The sequence below is a fragment of the Tachysurus fulvidraco genome, chromosome 12 (assembly GCF_022655615.1).
Source record: "Tachysurus fulvidraco isolate hzauxx_2018 chromosome 12, HZAU_PFXX_2.0, whole genome shotgun sequence".
In the NCBI taxonomy this organism is placed as follows: Eukaryota; Metazoa; Chordata; class Actinopteri; order Siluriformes; family Bagridae; genus Tachysurus; species Tachysurus fulvidraco.
In genome coordinates this window covers 4500508-4521703 of record NC_062529.1, presented here as the reverse complement: position 1 = coordinate 4521703, position 21196 = coordinate 4500508, and the positions used below count along the sequence as shown (strand labels likewise).

Here is a 21196-nt window from a genome sequence, read left to right as displayed (position 1 = left end):
AATAATAATAATAATAATAATAATAATAATAATAATAATAATAATAATAATAAAAAGAAGAAGAAGAAATACTACTAATAATAATCTACCAACTCAAATATGCTGTGGTGAGGGACAACATACTTTATAAAGAGTGTGTAATTCATTTAGATGTAAAATAACATTAAAGTTTCAAGTTTAACTCTAATATACAGTATTAAAAAGCTAACAATAACTTTTGTTTGACTGTAACTCTAAACGCTTTGTACAGAAATGTGTTTTATCGCCGCCTACTGCACTGGAGTAGAACCATAACTATCAGCATAACCGTAACCATCCGCCGGTCCAGTAGGCGGCGTTAAAAACACATTTCCGTTTGACATCAACCGCTTTTATTGGAAGAAGAAAAGCGTCACCATATGAGCAACCCGACTTAGCATAAACATTTTCAGTTAGTATTGTTTTATTGTATTATTATTTTAGTTGATTCAAAAGAAAACACAGCTGTTGAATAGTAGACGGTATAGTAACATAAACACATAAACATGCATGTCAGTAATGATGTGAAACCAGAGTTATTAAGAGCTTTAATCCGCTGACGAGCAAACAGCTTGTGTGTCGAGCTGTAGCATGTTATGGTCATGTTATGGTCATGTTGTTACAGACCTAGAGACCTAGTGAAACTTTTACATCAATGTTTTGTATTAACTAAATGTTTAGTTCAGTCTCAGCATTCAGCCTCTAGCTCTGTGCTGAGGGTTGATTTAAAAAAACAAAACAAAAACAATGAGCAATGCAAATCAAAAGACTTTATTTCAGACATGGGGTTCAGCTGTTCCTAAGACCCTTTTGAGTAAAGATACTGGAAAAAAGTTACCCCAGAAGCCCAGAGCAACTACAAACAGCCATGTGAAGGTAAAGGTAAAGACAAAGGACAATGCAGCACCTTCACTTTGGGCTGAGGTTGGCCAAGTCCATCAAGTATCAAGGCAGGAACAGGAGATGGACGAAGTTGATGACGATCTGATCCTCGTAGCTGTATACGAGGCTGAAAAAAGTCTGGAAAACCAACCTGATCCCTCGATCCAGGATTCTGCAGCAGTTTGCTCTGAAATTCCAGGTTTCGACAGTTCCTCAGGACAGATATGGATCTATCCCACCAACTATCCTATCAGAGATTATCAGCTGAAGATCTCGGAAGCAGCCCTGTTCCAAAACACGCTAGTGTGCTTACCCACGGGCCTGGGGAAAACCTTCATAGCGTCAGTGGTGATGTATAACTTCTACCGGTGGTATCCGGAAGGGAAGATAGTCTTCCTGGCTCCCACGAAGCCGTTGGTCGCTCAGCAGATTGAAGCCTGTTACAGAGTGATGGGGATTCCTCAGGAGCACATGGCTGAACTGACAGGTAGCTTCACTGTTATGGTCCATGCTGTCATATTGTCTGCTAATTAAATGGGACCCAGTAAGCTGATCACTTTTACTTGATCCTCTGTTCTCTTTCAGGGAGCACTCCGGCTCCACAGAGGAGGGAGCTGTGGAAATCCAGGCGCGTGTTCTTCCTCACGCCGCAGGTCATGGTGAACGATTTGTCTCGAAACACGTGTCCTGCTCCTCAGATCAAGTGTGTAGTTATCGATGAAGCTCACAAAGCATCAGGGAATCATGCGTATTGTCAGGTACTTTTATCCTGCATGTAGGGATTGTAAAGTGTAACAAGGACATCATTAAAAGTGTTGAATGAAACCTGTGCTGTGTTAATGTCCTGCAGGTCGTGCGGGAATTATGGAACCAGACGAAACAGTTCCGTGTCCTGGCTCTCAGTGCTACACCTGGTGCAGACATGAAGGTCTGTTGAACATAATTCTCTCTCTCTCTCTCTCTCTCTCTCTCTCTCTCTCTCTCTCTCTCTCTCTCTCTCTCCCCCAATCAATCAATCACACACTGTCTTTTTCTCTCTCACTCTTGATTCCTCTTACTTACACTTCGTCGGTCACTCACACTCTGACTCATTCGCTTTTTCTCTCTCTATCACGCTCACTCTTGTTCTAACTCTCTCTCTCTCTCTCTCTCTCTCTCTCTCTCTCTCTCTCTCTCTCTCTCTCTCTCCCTCTAAACACATTCATTACAGAAATCACCGCTATATTAATGATTTTTTTAATATTCATGTTTATGATCATCCACCTTATGAATCCATCTGTCATTTTGTACTGGAAAAAAACTATAGAACAAGCTCATTTATTACAAACCTGAGCTGTACTGGTGTGTATAATTATTCAACACCTTCTGACCAATCAGAATGGACCATGCGATTCGAGTGGCACTGTGAAAGGACACTGCAGAACATTCCAGAGTCAGCGTTCATGTTGTTATGGTTATTATGTATTTGATAAAAACATGTAACTGAAAAACCGATGCTATTAATTCAGGAGTAAGTGTGTGTGTGTGTGTGTGTGTGTGTGTGTGTGTGTGTGTGTGATTGTGATTGTGTAGGCTGTACAGCAAGTTATCTCCAACCTGCTGATCTCTCACATTGAGCTGCGCTCTGAGGAGAGTCCAGACGTTCAGGCGCACTCCCATCAGCGCAGTGTTCAGAAGATCGTTGTTCCTTTAGGAGACGCACTCACTGGATACCAGTCTCGATACTTACAGGTAGGATGCAGAGAGATGATCTCCGTGATCGTCACTAACCCTAACCTAACCCTCAGGTATCACTCACACTCGCTGTCATAGGAAGACCTGCAGAGTCAAGATCATCAAATCATCTCATCTCATGTTGGGGACCTGTGGAGCTCACTGATTAGTGGCCATTTATTAGCCCCTGTAGCCCTCAGGTTAAAGCCCCATCACACTTATCTTGTATTAACCTTTTATGGCAGTTCATGTAGGAGCTATAGTTAGATTACAATCCTATATTTCTCTCTCTCTTTCCTTCTCTCTCTCTCTCTCTCTTTCACTATCTCTTTCACTATCTCTCTCTCTCGTGCTCTCTCTCTCTTGCTCTCTTTTTTACTATCTCTTTCTCTCTCTCTCTCTTTCTCTCTCACACTCTTTCACTATCTCTTTCTCTCTTGTGCTCTTTCTCTCACTCTCTCTCTCACTATCTCTCTCTTTCGCCCTCTCTCTCATGCTCTCTTTCACTCTCTCTTTCTCTCTCTCTCTCTGCTTCTCTCTCTTCTCTCTCGCTCTCTTTCTCTCTCTCTCTTTCACTATCTCTCTCCTTCTCTCTCCTCTCTCTTCCCTCTCGCTCTCTCTCTTTCTCTCTCTTTTTCACTCTCTCTCTCCTTCTCGCTCTCTCTCTTTTTCTCTCTCTCTCTTTCGCTCTGTCTCTGTCTCTCTCTCTCTCTTTCACTATCTCTCTCCCTCTCTCTCTTTCTCTCTCTCTTTCACTATCTCTCTCCCTCTCTCTCTTTCTCTCTCTCTTTCACTATCTCTTTCTCTCGCTCTCTCTCTTTCGCGCTCTCTCTTTTGCTCTCTGTCTCTCTCTTTCACTATCTCTCTCCTTCTCTCTCTCGCTCTCTCTTTTTCACTCTCTCTCTCTCTCTCTCTCTTTCACTATCTCTCTCCTTCTCTCTCCTCTCTCTTCTCTCTCACTCTCTCTCTTTTGCTCTCTCTTTTGCTCTCTCTCTGTCTCTCTCTTTTTCACTATCTCTCCTTCTCTCTCTCGCTCTCTTTCTCTCTTTTTCGCTCTCTCTCTTTCTCTCTCTCTCTCTTTCGCTCTCTCTTTCTGCCTCTCTCTCTCTTTCTCTCTCTTTTGCTCTCTCTTTCTCTCTTTCTTTCTCTCTCTCTTTCACTATCTCTCTCTCTCTTTCGCTCTCTCGCGCTGTCTCTCGCTCTCTCTCTCTCTCTCTCTCTCTCTCTCTGAAACATGCAAAAAAAAACAAAAACAATTATGCAAACACTTTGCCTGATCGTCCATCAACACTATACAGTAGACTAACAATCTTTGTGCACTCAAAACATTATTAGGACACAAACATTTATTCCCCAGGAATCTCTATGCATCATCTCTGGTCTGCTGTTTTGTGTTGGGATTATCCCCCATGCAGCATCGTGATATGGGATCTGGCCTGAATTTCTCTAAAGCTCTTTTCCAAAAATACCAGACTGGCCAAATGAGCATTTCAAGACCCTAAACATTCATTTCTGTCAATTTTATTAAAGTGTCGATAAGCTTAAGTGTGGTGCGTCTGAAGTCATTTAATTAACCTCTTTCACCGTCGGCTTTGTGCTTTTAAATAAAGATCATGTTTTTATCCCGTATGCAGATGTATATCATGCAGCAGCTCTATATATAAGTGGGCTACGGTCAGGGATGTAATGATGTCATGTACATCTATTGGCACAGTGTATGTGCAATATCTTGTATCTAGAATTTAGCCACAATGCAGTTCATCTCTGTGGAGGCTTTTCTTTTTGTCCTTGGAAGCTTTCATCTTTATCTAACCAAAGGTTTGGCAGTGCTTGGGCTTGAACCCCGATCCTTCGGCTTGAGCCACTAATGGAATAGAACATCTTTGTATGCTGTAGAGGGAAAGCGAGTGATTGTTAGGTTTCCACGATCTTTTAGAGGATATAGTTGATTTCAGATATTATTGCCAAATAAGTGTCAGTCTTTATCAATGAGGATTTACTGCCCCTGAACAGAAAAATGAGTCACATTGTGCATCCGTTTTATTAATGAGTTCATGGCAACATGTAGATCTGTATAGATGTGTAGATGTGTAAGGTTATTGTATAGTCTAATCTAAAGCATGGATCGTACTGGTTGTACAGTCAGATGGTTGTACTGCATCAGATGTATGTATGGCTGAAATGACAGTAAAAGCTTCCTGACACGACCTTTGTCTGCAACAGAAAAAAAAGCATAATTTATTTTGTGTAACTTTTCTACTATATTCTCTTACCTAATATCTAATGGCCCACGTTTGCTCTGAAAAGGTTTTGGAAAGGTTTACCTCCCGGCTGACGCAGACGAGCGTGCTTAACCAACGTGACCTTCGCTCCCTCACAAAGTACCAGGTCATTCTGGCACGAGAGCAATTCAGACGCAACCCTCCATCGCATCTCATGGTATGACTGAAGCTGATGCGCATTACACACGAGCTCTTCAGTGTCCGTAGTGTTTTTATGCACTTCCTTTGTCGTCAGGGAGCACAGCACGGTGCACTGGAGGGGGATTTCGCTCTGTGTATTAGCCTCTACCATGGTTATGAGCTTCTGCAGCAGATGGGCCTGAGATCTCTCTTCTTTTTCACACAGAACATTATGTCAGGCTCTAAAGGTAACTTGAGGGCTTTCTTAAATGATTTCTGGTGCGTATTTAAAGCATTTGAACTTTAAGCTTTTAAAGATAAGCCGAGAGTTGCGATTTATTTTGTATTCTATTTCTGTCTCAGAGACTTCACGGGCCCGAAATGAGCTCCAGCGCAGCCCTGTCTTTATGGACCTGTACAGGGAAATGGAGGCTTTGTTTCTCGGCCCTACCAAAGGTACTTTATTCCGAACATCAACCGAAAAATTGTATGTACATGATTACTAATGAGCTTTTACAGGCCCTTAACCTCAGACTGCCTGTTAAGACAAGTGATGAGTCTGGTGGATTTGTTTCTGTTTCACTATACAGTGCACTGTTTAGGGTTTTGTGGCCAGTTTCTCAATAGTTCATTATCACACACTAGTATTGATCACTTTTAATGGGCAGATGAATGTAAATGTGTATAAACATTTTATTTAATGACCACTAAATCATTCGCTGACTTTTAATATGTCCGTATTGTCATGTTTTCTGGATTTTTTGCTCATTTGCAGTGTGCCACATTGCACTGGTTATTTAACGGTGGGTTTAAATATATATTAACGGTGGGTTGATCTATATCTCGAGCCCTTAGTAGTATTTGTTTCTTGACTTTGCTTTGGTTTCTTCCTCAGTGCTGCATCCTATATAAATCATTCTATATAAATTGAGAGGGCAATTTCAGTCACAATGAAAGACCTAGCAAAGGCTTTCCCACTCAGTAGGAAGGGCGTGCAATAGGTGACAGTCATTCTAGGTCTCATCTGTGTAGAATTCAGTTCTAATAAAATTTTCCCATTCAGCACAAACGCTCGCATCAGATTTACTGGTTCATTTTTCAGGGCCCGAGGAGCAGTATTTCTACAGCCACCCCAAACTTCAGAAACTGGACGAGGTGATTGAACAACATTTCAGTAGCTGGGCGCAGAGATCAGGTACAGTACAACTGACTGCTGGATGTAACGTATGTGATTGAGACATTAAACATTTTATACCGCAGTACTGTTGACCAGAAGGTGTTGATTAATTTTCTATAAGGATATCTCTGAGATCGGTTCCAGTTTAAAAGCAAAGTTAGTTCTTTCTGGGATGTATGGCAGGCTTATTATGCTTTATGTCGTATTTACTCCAAGAGAGTGGGAAAAAAAGAGAAGCTGGTCAGTGGATGACTAGAAATAACTTGTGTTTATGCCTCAACATTAAACCTACCTGTACAATATATTTCTCAGAAACGTCAGTGTCCGTTGTCGGGTCTCCAAGCTGAAATTAAATTCCTCTCTGATGTCATTGGTCTAGGCAGTGCTACCGGCTCCGGGGACAAAGCAGAGAGTTCAAGAGTGATGATCTTCTCATCCTTTCGTGAGAGCGTGCAGGAGATCGCAGAGATGCTTAATCGCCACCAGCCCCTCGTCAGGGTCATGACATTTATGGGGCAAGCGTCAGCTGGGAAAGGGGTGCGAGGGTTCACTCAGAAGGAACAGCTCGAGGTAAAACCCTAACCATGATGTTCAATAAAAGGATGTTTTGATATGTTATCATTTTTAGTGTGACACTTTTTTATTACTATTTTACTGATTTCCTCCCATACTTGATTTACGTTCCAGTTTAAATTATATACATATTATCCAGCAGTCAACTGTATTGTATATCGTTTATCTCATTATTATGGTGCCTCTCAAAGGGTGGGATGTATTACACAGTGGAGAACAGACAGACAGTTCTTGAGGTTGATGTTATATGAAGAAGGAAAAATGGGCAAGTTTATGGATCTGAGTGACTGTCACAAGGGCCAACTTGTGATGACTAGACGAGTGCAACAGCACATCACCAAAACAGCAGGTGTATATATATATATGTGTGTGTGTGTGTGTGTGTGTGTGTATATGCAGTGGGTAGTACCTACCAAAAATGGTCCAAGGAAAACCAGCCTATGAACTGATCACAGGGTCATGGACTCCAACGGCTCATTGATATACATGGCTAGTCGCTAGTAGTGATGGCTAGTCTGTCTGGTCCGATCCCACAGACGAGCTACTGTAGCTCAAATTGCTGGAAAAGTTAATGCTTGCTATGTGAGAGAGGTGTCAGAACACACAGTGCATTACAGCTTGCTGTGTATGGGGCTGCAATGGACAAAGAGTTTAAAGTTTGACTTGGTCTCCGAATCCATATCCAAATGAGCATTTGTGGATGTGCTGGACAAACAACTCTCACAGGAGACTCCACCCCGCTTCTTACGGAACTGCTGCTAATATCTTGCTGCCTGAAACCACAGCAGACCTGCGGAGATGTTGTGGAGTCCATTCTTTTTCAATGTCGAGAGCTGTTTCAGTGGCACCAGGAGAACGTATGCAATAGAAGCAGGTGGTATAAATGTTATGCCTGATCAGTGTATGCTTTATATATTACAGGCTGTTTTAATAGTTGTATAAACGTCATACTTTTCTCATCATAGTAATGTACATCCAGTATTTTAGTTATATCAGTTTATATCATTATTTGTTCATCAAATTCAGGTGGTGCGGAGATTCCGAGAGGGCGGCTTTAACACCTTGGTTTCTACTTGTGTTGGTGAAGAGGGTCTCGACATTGGAGAGGTAGACCTAATAGTCTGCTTCGATGCTCAGAAAAGTCCTATCCGTCTGGTGCAGCGAATGGGCCGAACCGGGCGCCACAGGCAGGGACGCATAGTGGTCATTCTGGCTTCAGGGAGAGAGGAGCGGGTCAGTCCATTATTTTTATGGTTCCGTTTGCTCAGTTTGTTTTAAAATCATATCTTTTATTTGTTTTCTATTTGCATGCTGACCTCATAAACTCCACAGATCTATAACCAGAGCCAGAGTACCCGGCGCAGTGTGAATAAATGCATCATGGGAAACAAGCAGAGCTTCTCCTTGTTTCCCCACAATCCCCGCATGATTCCTGCTGGTGTCACTCCCACCCTGCGCAAGATGGACATAACATGTGGCCAATTCGAGGCCAAAGAGAGCAGCAGGCGTTCCAGCAATGGCCGCCATTCACTCAGCACGAGGAGGCTGTCTCTTCTCAACCCTGATGCCCAAGGTACTTGCAGATAAATTCAAACATGTTTTTAAACTAAAATGGTGAGACGCAAATATTTCTTTTAGAGGCTCATACATACGTTTCCAGATGCATCCGTTTTGTTGTTGATATTTATATGGTATATGATTTATGTTTCATTATTATTATTTTATAATATAAAGTGGATGGTGTGCATGGGCGTGTGAAGGAGGATGGCTTTCTCACCCCTGATGAAGAGGTTGAGTGGTTAACTACTATGAAATTGGCTGAGAATGAAACCCAGCCCAGACTCGGGCGCTCTTCGTTCCTGTGCTTTAACACGGCGCCACAACAGCAGGTGCATTCATCTCACTGAACATTTTCCTTTTTATTAGAGGTTCCAGGTGTTTAAAAACATCCTATCTCAAGCTAAAACACTGTCATACAATAACGCACTCTGTCTCATGTGCATGTAGATCAATATAGTTGGAGTGGATATTTATAAGACCTGGCAACCCCACACTTATCACATATAAGCACACTTTGGAATGCTCCTCAGCTACTTTGAGTTCAATCCTCAGAACATTTGAGACATTATGAAATTAGGATTCCTTATTTTACTAGACACAAATAGTTTGTAAACAAAATATCATGCAATTTCAGCATGTTTTAAAAACACGTATAGAAATTCTCCAAACTTTTTTTTTGGAGAATTTTGATCGCATAAACAAAGTGTCTGTCCTGGGGACTTAATAACATAATGATTTTTTTGTAGCAGAAATAGAGCTCCAAAGTTGGCTAGGTGTTTTTTCTGTAGCCTTTAGGGTTGTTCAAATCTCTAACAGCAGGGTCATGTAACCGAAGATAAAGTATTACACACACACAGATCGTTGCAGTCTGCAGCTATCACAGGCTCTCCCTGATCATGTGACCAGCGTGCTCTCTATAAGCATGCCGTCTCTTTGAAATCTATCGATTTCCACGTACGTCACAATGTATTGTGACATTCCTTTAATGTTCTGATGTATAGACCCTTCCTCGTGTAAATGAGTGTGTGTTGTTTGTACAGGAGGTGTGTGTGAATGGCCCAGTGAGAGACTTGTCTCTTTGGGAATGGAGACACTGGCAGAATCAGCCTCATCCAATACACAAAGTGGACCACTCCAGCCGCTGCCTCCATTTCACCGCCATCATGGATCTCATTGACCAGATGAGACAGGAGGAGGAGGAGCAGGTGAGACACCGGGAGTCTCGAGGAAATCAAGTTGTTAGACCAGTGTTATAATATTTATAATATAACAGTGTTATAATATTTATTTGAATGTACTGTGATAAATAGTTTAAATAGAGAGAGAATGTTCTGTGCAGATTCTCTAATAGTAGATAGTAGTGTTTATCTTCATCCTTGGTGTCTTCTGTCGTGTTAATTCCTTGTGCTATCATCAGGACATTTTTATTTGATCCTGCCATTAGAGGGTGACATGAAACATCCTTTTTTTTCCGATTCTGCCGAAAACTTTATATTTAGTTATATAAGCACCGAAATCTGAAAGTAGACCAACTGACTTAGGAGAGAAAAGTTGAAAATTAAACAAGTAACACAGGAAGATCAGATTTAAACAGTTGGCATGTTTTTGCAAAATTTCAAGCTTCACTATCGCCCAACTACCACACAACTACCAAGGCCATTAACCCTCAATTGTATAAAATGACATTAGAATGTAAGTCGGTCTGGATAACGGCGTCTTCCAAATACCAAAGAGGTTCAGTAGCTAAATGAGGCAGTGGGCATGAAAGACATTTATTCGCACTTGCATTAGTAGCTGTGAACTAGTCAATTCCTTACAGACCTCAAGTTAATAAAAAGAATATAATACATTAAAAAAGGACTATTCATGTTGCTGAGAATCAGTAGTGTGGCCCAGAAGCCAGGATATGTGCTGACTGTTCGTTATATCTGATCTGCAGGCAGCTCTCATAAGGTTGCAATCTTGAGGAATTTTCTAAAATACTTCACTAAAATGTTTACCTTTTATTTTCTGATCCAACAGAGTGGCTGCAGATATGAATCTGAGGTCCGAGCATATCTACATAAGGAGGATGTTGTTGGTGGTGTTGAGGATGGCACACTAGTAAAAGGTCTTCCTCAGTGGAAAAGATCTAACCCTAGACTTGTTGGTCGAGAAGCCAGATGTTCTGTCTTGGATACGATGGACCAAGCAGGACCTTCTGCAAGGACTTTATTAAAAGACAAACTGTCCTCTGAGTCGGACGGTGATGCTATTACAGAAGATTTTAGTGTGTTTCAGGGCAACTATGATAAAGATAATGCTGATAATGTTATGCAGACTGATGTAAATGTGCACTCTGAGACTAAACTCTCCAAGAAAGATCATGACCAGCTACAAAGTTCTCCTGAACATAAAAAGAGTCTTAAGACAATCCCTGATACTTCCCTCGAGCCCCTTGAGGATATGTTCTATTTACCTGAAGGGGAGGTCTGTCAAAATCTCTACGGTGTCAATCAGTCTGCTGGAAGTTTGGAAATGATTCTCTCCAATGTCAAACATCTTCTGTCTAGATCTCCACCTGAAAGTTTTGATCTACATTGCTCATTAAACCTCAATGAACCTGCTCACTTTGATGAATCGGATGAGATCTGCAGTAGTCTCAGGGAAGAGGTTGAACATTTCCAGGTCAATTTTGATCTTGAAGGACATGAGAATTCATTGGATTCTCTGGACTGTAACATAGACTTAGCCCCTCCTGAATCTGAGGTGTTGCCTAGCGAGAACGTCACTGCTGGTCCGGACAGTACCGCCAACAGTCCTAGCTGGGACGATGTTTTTGATGACGACGTTGATGATGGGGGAGATGAAAACACTAATCTACAATTGGAGGCTAAAATTCAGCCCACTAGCTTAGATGAAAGTGTTGACTTGTTTGGTGATGATGATGATGCTTTCCTTCAAATATCATTACCAAATGTTGTTACTCCTAAAAAAGACACTGTAATTCCCATCAACAGGCAGGACACTGACCAAAGTAAGCGGGTTGTGCAAAATGTAGCGTATACATCAAATATGTTTAATGCTGAAGCATCTTCCAAGAGCTCAGTAGGGTTAGGACAAAAACCACCATCGGCGAAGACATCTGATGCTTTCAATTATTCTCAGGACATTTTTTCTGTGAACTTTGACCTTGGGTTTTCCATAGACTCTGAAGAGGAGGAAATCGCAGAACCAGCCTCTGACTTGACCACAGAACCTGCTGCTGACCGAGAGAACACCTTCACCTCCCTAAGCGTGAACAAACCTAATACATCTTCCAACAACTTCACTGTTGGGCATATGTCAACCCCGAGGGTGTGGCCAATGGACAAGAAGCTTCCTTCTCTCATAGCCAAGAGTAACCTGTCACCTATAATCACAGAGCGAGAGAGCCTGATTAGACCAAACACTTCTTCTCCAACTCTGGAATTTGTGTCTACCAAAGACAGAAATCTAGAACTCTTTCCTAAAGGTTTGAGCTCACAAGCACAGCCACGTGGAACAGGGAACAGGTTGTGTCGGAGGTCTCTGCTTGATGCACGGAAACCTGTTTATGAAGCCCATGCTTGTTCAGGTCAGTTCAAGGTTTTTAACTTTCAAGTGTGTTTGATAGTTAGGACTGTACTTGGGTGTGTGATGATGATGATGATAACAAGAAACAGGTGGTGGATGTACTGTAGATGTGGGAATACAGGATGGCTTGAGGTCAACACAGCTATGACATTTGGGTGTATAATAACACGCTGTGGACGGTCTGGGGGTACGAGGTGGTCTGTAGGAATGGTCGATATTATAAGTGCATTGTTTTTGTTGTTTTAATGGTGGAGTTAGTAAATTATGTTTCGATTACATTCCTTTTATGGTATTTGGCTGAACAGTTGAGGGTTAAAGGCCTTATTCAGGGTCCCAGCAGTGGCAGCTTGGTGTTCATTTGATTTGAATAACCTTCTGGTCTGATCAGTCGGCCAAAGTCTTAACCACTGATCTATTACTTTCCCAGTGTAGCGGTCTGGAGTATCTAGCTACAAGCGATTGTACATGCAGTGAAAGAAAACTGTGCTCAAGCAAAAGTAAGAAGACGACGTTTAAACATACTTAATAATTCTAAAAGTAAAGAGTTAGCATTTTAAAGGGTGAAATTAAGCTCAGAGTTTCATATTTCTAAAATATCTAAATCTGATGACAGCTAGAATTGACTTCCTAGACCAGGGGTCGGCAACCCGCGGCTCCGGAGCCGCAAGTGGCTCTTTCATCCCTCTGCTGTGGCTCCCTGTAGATTTGGAAAATGTAACATTAAACATTAAAATAAACCGTGTTTATTTTTTTATTTTTATTTTTTTGGTCGCTCAAAATATGCGTAATAACTGCCGACTTGCGAAATCCGACACACAGAAGCAGGCGCATTTTTGGTTTGCTGCAGTCGGCAAGTAAATTTTTTATGTCATGCAGGGCGTTCAAGTGTCACGCATTGAGAGTGACAGACACGCATTTGGGTCTTTTCTCATGCTCTCCCTCTGCACATCGTATTTCTCACACAGAAAAACTTTATCAATGTGTATCAAAATGTATCAGTCCCGCACCCCTGTCTCTTCTGTGGAACCGGGCAGGAATCAAGCAAGTCTCAGTTCCTAGTCGGGCCGGACACTTATCATCCAATCAAAAAAGAGGCTACACAATAGCCAATCAGAAAAAAGCACTATCGGGGTAAGATTTAACGCAACATCCAATGAAAGCGAGGGGTTGGAGATGTCGCGCTTGCCTGTCTTCAAAACTTGAGAGCCCTGGTCATGAATACGAAGGACTCAATTATATATTAAACATTTTATTTGAAAGTAACCTTCAACCCAGTGTCTTTTTTCTTAAGGTTAGTTCAAACTGTTCAAAATATTTTTGTTTGCCTGCAGAAATAAAATTGCATTTAATCGGTAGCAGTTAATTGATTTCATAAATGCAACACACACCGTTTTTTTCTATACTTTCCATAAAGGTAAAAAACGATATATGCAGTGTTATCTTCATTTTAGATGTCAAAAGGGTTTTGTGGCTCCCTGTGGTATTTTTTCTGTGGGAAACGGGTCCAAATGGCTCTTTGAGTGTTTAAGGTTGCCGACCCCTGTCCTAGACAAATATGTAGCTACTTGAATTAGAGTAAATAATGAATAAGGACAGTTCTTTATGTAAGATAAGTATGAATGTCCTTTAAAGGAGGATGGAGTAAAAGAGTGTATAAGGCAGTTCTAACGTCTACAAGAATAACTCGAGTGAGAGAATAAGTCGAGGCTCCCAGAGAGAGCAAACGTGAGTACGAGGCAGGACGACCGACATTTCCGTCATGTGAGAAGATGAGTGGTTCAGGTGAATTGTGTTGAAGCTTAGATTCTGGACCACATGTTGAGTCTATGGAGTCTTTAAGGCTGTGTATGTAAATGAGAGTGGAAATTGCTTTCATTTGGGTCTGGTTAGCTCTTATTTGCCATGGAAATGGATTATCCAAGGCCACACAGTATATGGTATTGTTCACAACTGTTTTGTCATTTTTGAATTGTGCAGAACATGTGAACAGTGACAGTGAAGAGGAATCAGCCGTTAGAAAACCAGGCAATCGTGGAAGAGCAAATCCTCTGGCATCTCCTGAGGTACGGACCACTACACACAATCGTATATTACAGCGTAATCTTTTGTGCTAGAATAAAGTGTAATCTTTTGTGGTTAATAATTGTCACCTCAGCTGGCTAAATCAATTCAAACTATCAAATTCTGAACACTACACACCATAGTATGTTGCTCCTTAAACAGAACTTTCTAAATCTGTTTCCTTAGAAAAGAAATATTCAGTATAAAATTAATACATTAATTAATGAACGTGAGCCAATAGAGTTCTTGTTATTCTGCTAAGTAAAGAAATATAAAATAAATTACAAATAATTATAAAAGTAAAATGTAATGGAAATAATAATACTTATTTGTTTCTTGAATACTTTTATTGAAATAGTTTTTGATTTATTCATATATGGAAAAACATTCATTTATGCAACTAAAGTTTTTTTTGTTTTTTTCCCCCCTTTCTCCATTTTCCTGATTTTGTATTCTTTTGGATGTTGCTGGTAAATTTGTCCTGTCACCCATTGAGTCACTGTGTTTTTTTGTTTTGTTTTTTCTTCTTTTTTTCCCTAGCAATCAAAAATCAGCGATGTTGAGTCTCCTGTCCAGGTGCCTAGAAAACGTGTCGCTCGATTGAATATGGTATTGCATATGAATATGTGAATATACATATTTACATTATGTACGAAACATTTCAACAGAAAAGAATCCGAGCCTGCCCAACGAATGTCCTCGGCTTTATTTTTCAGTCCGAGGAGAGCGACAGGGAAGCTGTGTCAGACGATGACTTCCAGCAAAACTCGTTTTGTCGGCCCCGAGCGTTTCAGCCTCGTAAACCCTCACGTCCTCTTAAGGAGAAATCTAAGGTAAAGACACTTCACCTCCGCTGTATGCGGGTTAAAAAGGTTATTTAATATTGTCCTGTCTCACACGTTTACCCTTTGACGTTTGTCCACTCTTTAATTTCCCAGAAGGCAGTGCACAGCGCTGGCAGGCAGTTCCTGGATGAAGAGGCAGAGCTGTCTGAAGACGGAGACTCGGTCTCTTCTGACGAATGTGGCGGAGAAGAACTGGACAAGTCTTTGGAAGGTTTTGTAGTGGATTCCACTCAGTTGTCCCAAGGCATTAATGGTAAGGAAAAGGCTTCATTCTGAAAGTTGCGTTGTTAAATCTAAAGTTGTGCCTTCTTTAGCACAGTGCCCTAAAGACTATCTTCTTTTTAAACTCAACCTTTTTAAAGCGTCTAATGAAGCAGCTAATTAGTAATGGGATTACCTTGGAGACAAGGGGAGCGTCTCAAATCAGCTCCTTAGTCTCTCTCTCTCTCTCTCTCTCTCTCTCTCTCTCTCTCTCTCTCTCTCTCTATATATATATATATATATATATATATATATATATATATATATATATATATACCTCTCTCTTTCTCTCTCTACCTTTTTTCTCTCTCTACCTCTTTCTCTCTCTCTCTTTCTCTCTCTACCTTTTTTCTCTCTCTACCTCTTTCTCTCTCTACATTTTTTCTCTCTCTAGCCTCTTTCTCTCTCTCTCTCTCTACCTTTTTTCTCACTCTACCTCTCTCTCTCTCTCTCTCTCTCTTTCTCTCTCTCAATCTGTCTTTGTCTCTCTCTCTCTTCCTCTCATTCTCTTCTCTCTTCCTCTCACTCCCTTACCTCTTTCTCTCTCTCTCTTTCTCTCTCTACATTTTTTCTCTCTCTAGCCTCTTTCTCTCTTTCTCTCTCTACCTTTTTTCTCTCTCTACCTTTTTCTCTCTCTACCTCTCTCTCTCTCGCTCTCTCTACCTCTCTCTCCCTCTTTCTCTCTCTCTCCTCCCCTATCTCCCCCAATCCTCTTTCTCTCTCTCTCTTCCTCCCCCTCTCTTCCTCTCCCTCTCAATCTGTCTTTGTCTCTCTCTCTCTTCTCTCTTCCTCTCATTCTCTTCTCTCTTCCTCTCACTCCCTTCCTCTTTCTCTCTCAATTCCAAAATCCTTCCAGTGCACTTGAATCTTCAGTCTCTTTAAAATAAAATCCCACAATGCACTGCAAAATCAATGGAGCGCCCATGTTCCCTTACTGGAAATATTTTCTGAAGCTTTTCGATCCATTTCGATTGAGCAGATTTGACCTAAGCATTATAAATAAGGGTGTGTCATAAGTCATGAATAAAGGCTTTTTCTTTCACATTTTTTCCTTCAGATTCTGAGATGCATGGAATTTATCTGAAATCTGTGAAGAGTCCTGCAATTACAAGCAAATTTAAAATGATGCACAGGCCTGTGCATAACATGAACATCTTCTCACAGGTGAGTAGAGGTGATACTTTATGAAACATCTTTTGTCATATGGTGTTTGTTTTATGACAGTATTTGTACGCATTTTACATTAGTTAGTTTATAGTAGATCTGGTTTGAGATTCCACGCTTTTCCCCTCCCCCTACACTGTAAAATGTATATTGTGTTTTTTCACACGATGTAATCTGTAAATATAAATAAATCGTAATAAAAAAACTCTAAATAATACCATCTTCGTAGCTCAGAGAAAACACGTGTTCCTCACATGCGCAGGTCCCTGAGCAGGACGAGACGTACGAAGAGGACAGTTTTGTCGTCAACGGCAGCGAGGTCGAGGAAGACTTTGGTAGCGCTTCTGATGAGGAAGAGGAGGCTGGACTCAAGATGGTCCCCGAAGACTCGTACGTAGATGGGAGACGACAGTATGCCACACGTCGCAGAGTCCATCTCAGACAAACCAGGACTGCCGGAGAGACGAGAAGCCTCCAATCCAGAAAAGCCAAACGCTCCAGAATCGTCCGAGTGAAGGATTCGAGTGAAGAGGAAGATGAAAAGGATGAGAAGCAGAGGAAGATGCCGCACACTGAGAAGGCGTCCGATTTAGATGGTTCAGCTGGGACAGGTTTTACTACATCGTCTCTGTCTGGTGGAGTGAAGAGCAGACAGGAAACTGTGCAGCACAAACAGGAGAGATTTAATAACCAGACCCTTCTGTCTGAACAGCTGGACTTTGAGGAACCTCTGTCCACCTCTTGTGTTAAAACACAGGTGAGGGTTCTACAAGGAACGATTTTCGATTCATTTGGCAAAATGAAAAATCTTTCGAGTGACACATTTTGTTATAACTGAATGATGTCATTACTCTTCATTTATGGGTTTGTATGATTTGAAGGCGATCATGTCAAGGCTTCTTATGCAGAACGTACAAACAATTTGCGCATAAATCTGTACTTATGTAGCTCAATATATGAGGCCCAGTGTGAGGTCCAGAGTGTCAAAGAAAGAAGAAATTTAATCAACACCTTTTTGTTTCAACTCCGTCTCTGTTTGTTATAAATAAATACCGTATCTAAAGTGCAGTAAGATATGCCTCAGAATACGATTTATTGGATTTATAATTTGTCATGTATCCAGGCAGGCTGTAGTACCACTTCTCTGACCGTCACCGGCGGTTCTGTGGATTATGGCGGCACGACTAATCCCACGACCCCGGCTAGCGTATGCGTGCTAGTGGACAGCCGTTGCATCAGCGCTGGTGCGGATGTGGTGTCGTCCCTCCGGTTTAAACATGGTGCAGCGGTGCACATCTGCTCTCTGGTCAGCTGCGATTTCATCGTGAGTAACCGCATGGCTGTAGAGTGGCAGAGCGAGTCGGAGTTGGCCAGTCCCCAGAGTCGCAAGCGGCTGCAGGAGAGGATGCATTGCCTACAGGGTTTATTTGACCGTGTGTGTCTCCTGGTGGAGAAAGACCGCACGAAACCGGGTAAGCTCGAGAATACTATATATACGACACGTTCAAAATATAAATAAACAATAAACCCTCCTTGCTCTATCCACAACTTTATTTATTTATTTATTTATTTTACGTTTCTTTGTAGGAGAGCCGCTGCGTGCGTTCCAGTGCAGTCGTTATTATGACAGCACTATGGCTGCGCTGGTAAGAGCAGGAGTCAGAATTCTGTTTAGCCCGGGTCCGGATGACACCGCCACTCTGTTGGCTCAGCTGGCACAGGTAGAGCAGAGGAAAGACCAGGCCATCAGCGTCCCTGTGGAGGTCAAAGGTCGTCGGCAGCACGCACTGCAGTTTTACCTCACGCTGCCGTGTGTGAGCTACGTCAACGCACTTTACATGTGTAATAGATTCTACTCTGTAGCACATCTGGTTAACAGGTATCATAAACATACAAATGTCGTACAGCTACAACATTGTCTTTTTGACATTGGGACACTTTCTTCGTTTGTTTGTAGACAATCTCAGTGCATTGCATTGTACTGTCCCAGGAGCTCAAATCCCAAACCGTATTTTCTGTCTTGTTCTTCAGCTCTGTGGATACACTGCAGGCAGGAATCCGTGTGAGCCGCTCCAGAGCTGAGGAGATACACCGCTGTCTGCGCTACTCCTGTGACACCACGCTGATTAAAAGCAGCACCTCAAAGAATAACCTTTAAAACACGATGCTTATCCACGCAGGCTCAAAAAATACACTTGCACTTTGCGTTCATCCTGAACTCCTGACTTTTCACAAATAAGTCATGTTTACCTCATTTTTTTTTATAGACGCACTACTTGAATTATTTTCTTGAGAGAGATGGAAATATATTTGAGAACCAAATAATGAACATTTTTGTAAATGCTGCTGTATATAAAATTTATACGTCTTGTAATAAAAAAAATTATATATTCAGATTTTTTTCTATTGGTTTGGCTGTAAAATTAACAGTAATAATAACCAAAGTGATCAGACTTACAAGGAAGGTTGCCAGATCCTCTGCAGGCTTTGTGCACATTGTACTGGTAAGCTATTTTATTTTTATTGTATATTTTAAAATGTACCGATTCCCACGCGCATGCAGGCAATATAATATACACACGTGGACAAAATTGTTGGTACCTTCGGTCAATGAAAGAAAAACTCAATGGTCACAGAAAAAAATTTAATCTGACAAAAGTAATAAATAGATTCTGTGAATGTTAACCAATGAAAGCCAGACATTACTTTTCAACCATGCTTCAATGGAATTATTTACAAAAAAAAAACAAAACCAACAACTCATGGAACAGGCCTAGACAAAAATGATGGTACCCCTAATTTAATATTTTGTTGCACAACCTTTTGAGGCAATCACTGCAATCAGATCATTCCTGTAACTGTCAGAGACTTCTGCACCGCTCAGCAGGTATTTTGGCCCACTCCTCATGAGCAAACTGCTCCAGTTGTTTCCCGGTTTGAAGGGTGTCTTTTCCAGACGGCATGATTCAGTTACTTCCAAAGATGCTCAATAGGATTGAGGTCAGGGCTCATAGAAGGCCACTTTAGAATAGTCCAATGTTAGCCATTCTTGGGTGTTTTTAGCTGTGTGTTTTGGGTCATTGTCCTGTTGCAAGACCCATGACCTGCGACTGAGACCAAGCTTTCTGACACTGGCCAGCACATTTCTCTCTAGAATCCCTTGATAGTCTTCAGATGTCATTGTACCCTGCACAGATTCAAGACACCCTGTACCAGATGCAGCCCCAGAACATAACAGAGCCTCCTCCATGTTTTACAGTGGGGACAGTGTTCTTTTCTTGATATGCTTCATTTTTCCATCTCTGAACATAGAGCTGATGTGCCTTGGCAAAAAGTTGTCCATAGGACATTCTCCCAGAAGCTTTGTGGCTTGTCAACATGTAGTTTGTCATATTCCAGTCTAGCTTTTTTCTGATTTGTTTTCAACAATAGTGTCCTCCTTGGTAGTCTCCCATGTAGTCCACTTTGGCTCAAACAATGACGGATGGTGTGATCTGACACTGATGTTCCTTGAGCATGAAGTTCACCTTGGATCTCTTTAGAAGTCTTTCTCGGCCCTTTTGTTACCATTCGGATTATCCGTCTCTTTGATTTGTCGTCAATTTTCCTCCCGCGGCCACGACCAGGGAGGTTGGCTACAGTCCCATGGATCTTAAATTTCTGAATAATATGTGCAACTGTAGTCACAGGAACATGGAGATGACCTTTATCATGCTTGTCTATAATTTTCTTTCTAATCTCCTGAGACAACTCTTTCCTTCGCTTCCTCTGGTCCACGTTGAATGTGGTACACACCATGTCACCAGATAACACAGTGACTACTTGGAGCCCTATATATAAGCCCACTGACTGATTACAAGATTGTAGACACCTGTGATGCTAATTAGGGGACACAACATGAATTAATATGTCCCTTTGGTCACATTATTTTCAGTCTTTTCTAGGGGTACCATCATTTTTGTCTAGGCCTGTTCCATGAGTTTATTTTTTTTAAATAATTCCGTTGAAGCATGGTTGAAAAGCAATGTCTGACTTTCATTGGTTAACATTCATAGAATTTTTATTTATTATTACTTTTTTCTGTAAACATTGTGAGTTTTTCTTTCATTGACCGAAGGGTACCAACAATTCTGTCCACGTGTGTACACGTGTCGTGAAAATATTGTAATGTCTTTGTTAATGCTGAAGGTGGCACCATTTCTTTTAATTGTATTTTGCTTTTATCTTTTGTTTTGATGTCTGTTCAGCAATGACGTTACTTCATCCTGACAATTGACTAAATTTAAAGTAATAAATACATTTAAAGCTTAAAATACAATCCAAATCAGGTGGAAATTTTAAATATGACGCACTTATGATGACCATGTTAAAAAACTAAATAATAAATACATCACTTAAAATACACTTTTAGAATTATACTGTAATTAGTGATTAGTTCGTGGTTGCAAATAAGAAGGTTTGAAGTGATTAAAGGCTCTCGGTTATTGTTCAGAATTTCGAGGGTTCAAGGGTGCCATCGTTGGGTCCTTCACCAAGACCCTTATATTTCTTGTAGAAATTTATTTTATTAAGATTATACTTTGTCAGAAGCTACTGTTCTTTCTTTTAACTTTGTATAACACTTTGTGAGGCAGAGTATAAATAATGTGTGTTTGTTTCATATTTTAATTGTCCTAGACGTCAGATAGTAACATAATACACACTTCACTTATTTGCGTCAGAAGTACTGTTTATTTAATGGAAGAAGTTAACACTATGTGAAGTTATGTTGAAGTTGTATTCAACTTCTTAGGCAGTCCATAGACTGTATTATTTAACCTACTGTACAATTAGAAAACGAGGTTTAGCATTTTAGTAGTACAAAGGTTGGGACTCTTAAGAGGCTTTGCTGGAGTTTTTTTTTTTTTTTGGACACAAAGGAAATACCAAGTGGCTGCTAATGTTAT

The 21196-nt window shown here is 41.1% G+C and overlaps 1 protein-coding gene across 2 annotated transcripts; it reads left to right on the top strand.

Annotated features, from left to right (window-relative positions):
* The first annotated feature begins 361 nt into the window (after positions 1–361).
* fancm (FA complementation group M) lies at positions 362–18646 on the top strand. Of its 2 annotated transcripts, XM_047821691.1 has the most exons (23): positions 363–1387; positions 1486–1658; positions 1751–1828; positions 2473–2631; positions 4921–5052; positions 5131–5263; positions 5379–5471; positions 6118–6210; positions 6572–6762; positions 7792–7998; positions 8098–8338; positions 8500–8654; positions 9366–9530; positions 10348–11920; positions 13897–13982; positions 14521–14589; positions 14697–14813; positions 14919–15078; positions 16144–16250; positions 16513–17007; positions 17374–17722; positions 17838–18129; positions 18282–18646. In XM_047821691.1, the coding sequence occupies exons 1-23, from the start codon at positions 766–768 to the stop codon at positions 18406–18408; spliced, it is 5817 nt and encodes a 1938-aa protein (XP_047677647.1). In that variant the 5' UTR covers positions 363–765; the 3' UTR covers positions 18409–18646. The 2 variants fall into 2 exon arrangements, with proteins under 2 accessions (XP_027015803.2, XP_047677647.1); XM_027160002.2 differs by lacking the exons at positions 17838–18129; positions 18282–18646 and having other exon boundaries at positions 362–1387; positions 17378–17533.
* The last annotated feature ends 2550 nt before the right edge of the window (positions 18647–21196 follow it).

Excerpts from the sequence above, each read along its gene's own strand:
- fancm (XM_047821691.1), top strand. The coding sequence starts at position 766 with ATGAGCAATGCAAATCAAAAGACTTTATTTCAGACATGGGGTTCAGCT. Across the intron at positions 1,659-1,750 it reads GGAATCATGCGTATTGTCAG|GTCGTGCGGGAATTATGGAA; the intron begins GTACTTTTATCC and ends AATGTCCTGCAG. Across the intron at positions 17,008-17,373 it reads CCTCTTGTGTTAAAACACAG|GCAGGCTGTAGTACCACTTC; the intron begins GTGAGGGTTCTA and ends TCATGTATCCAG.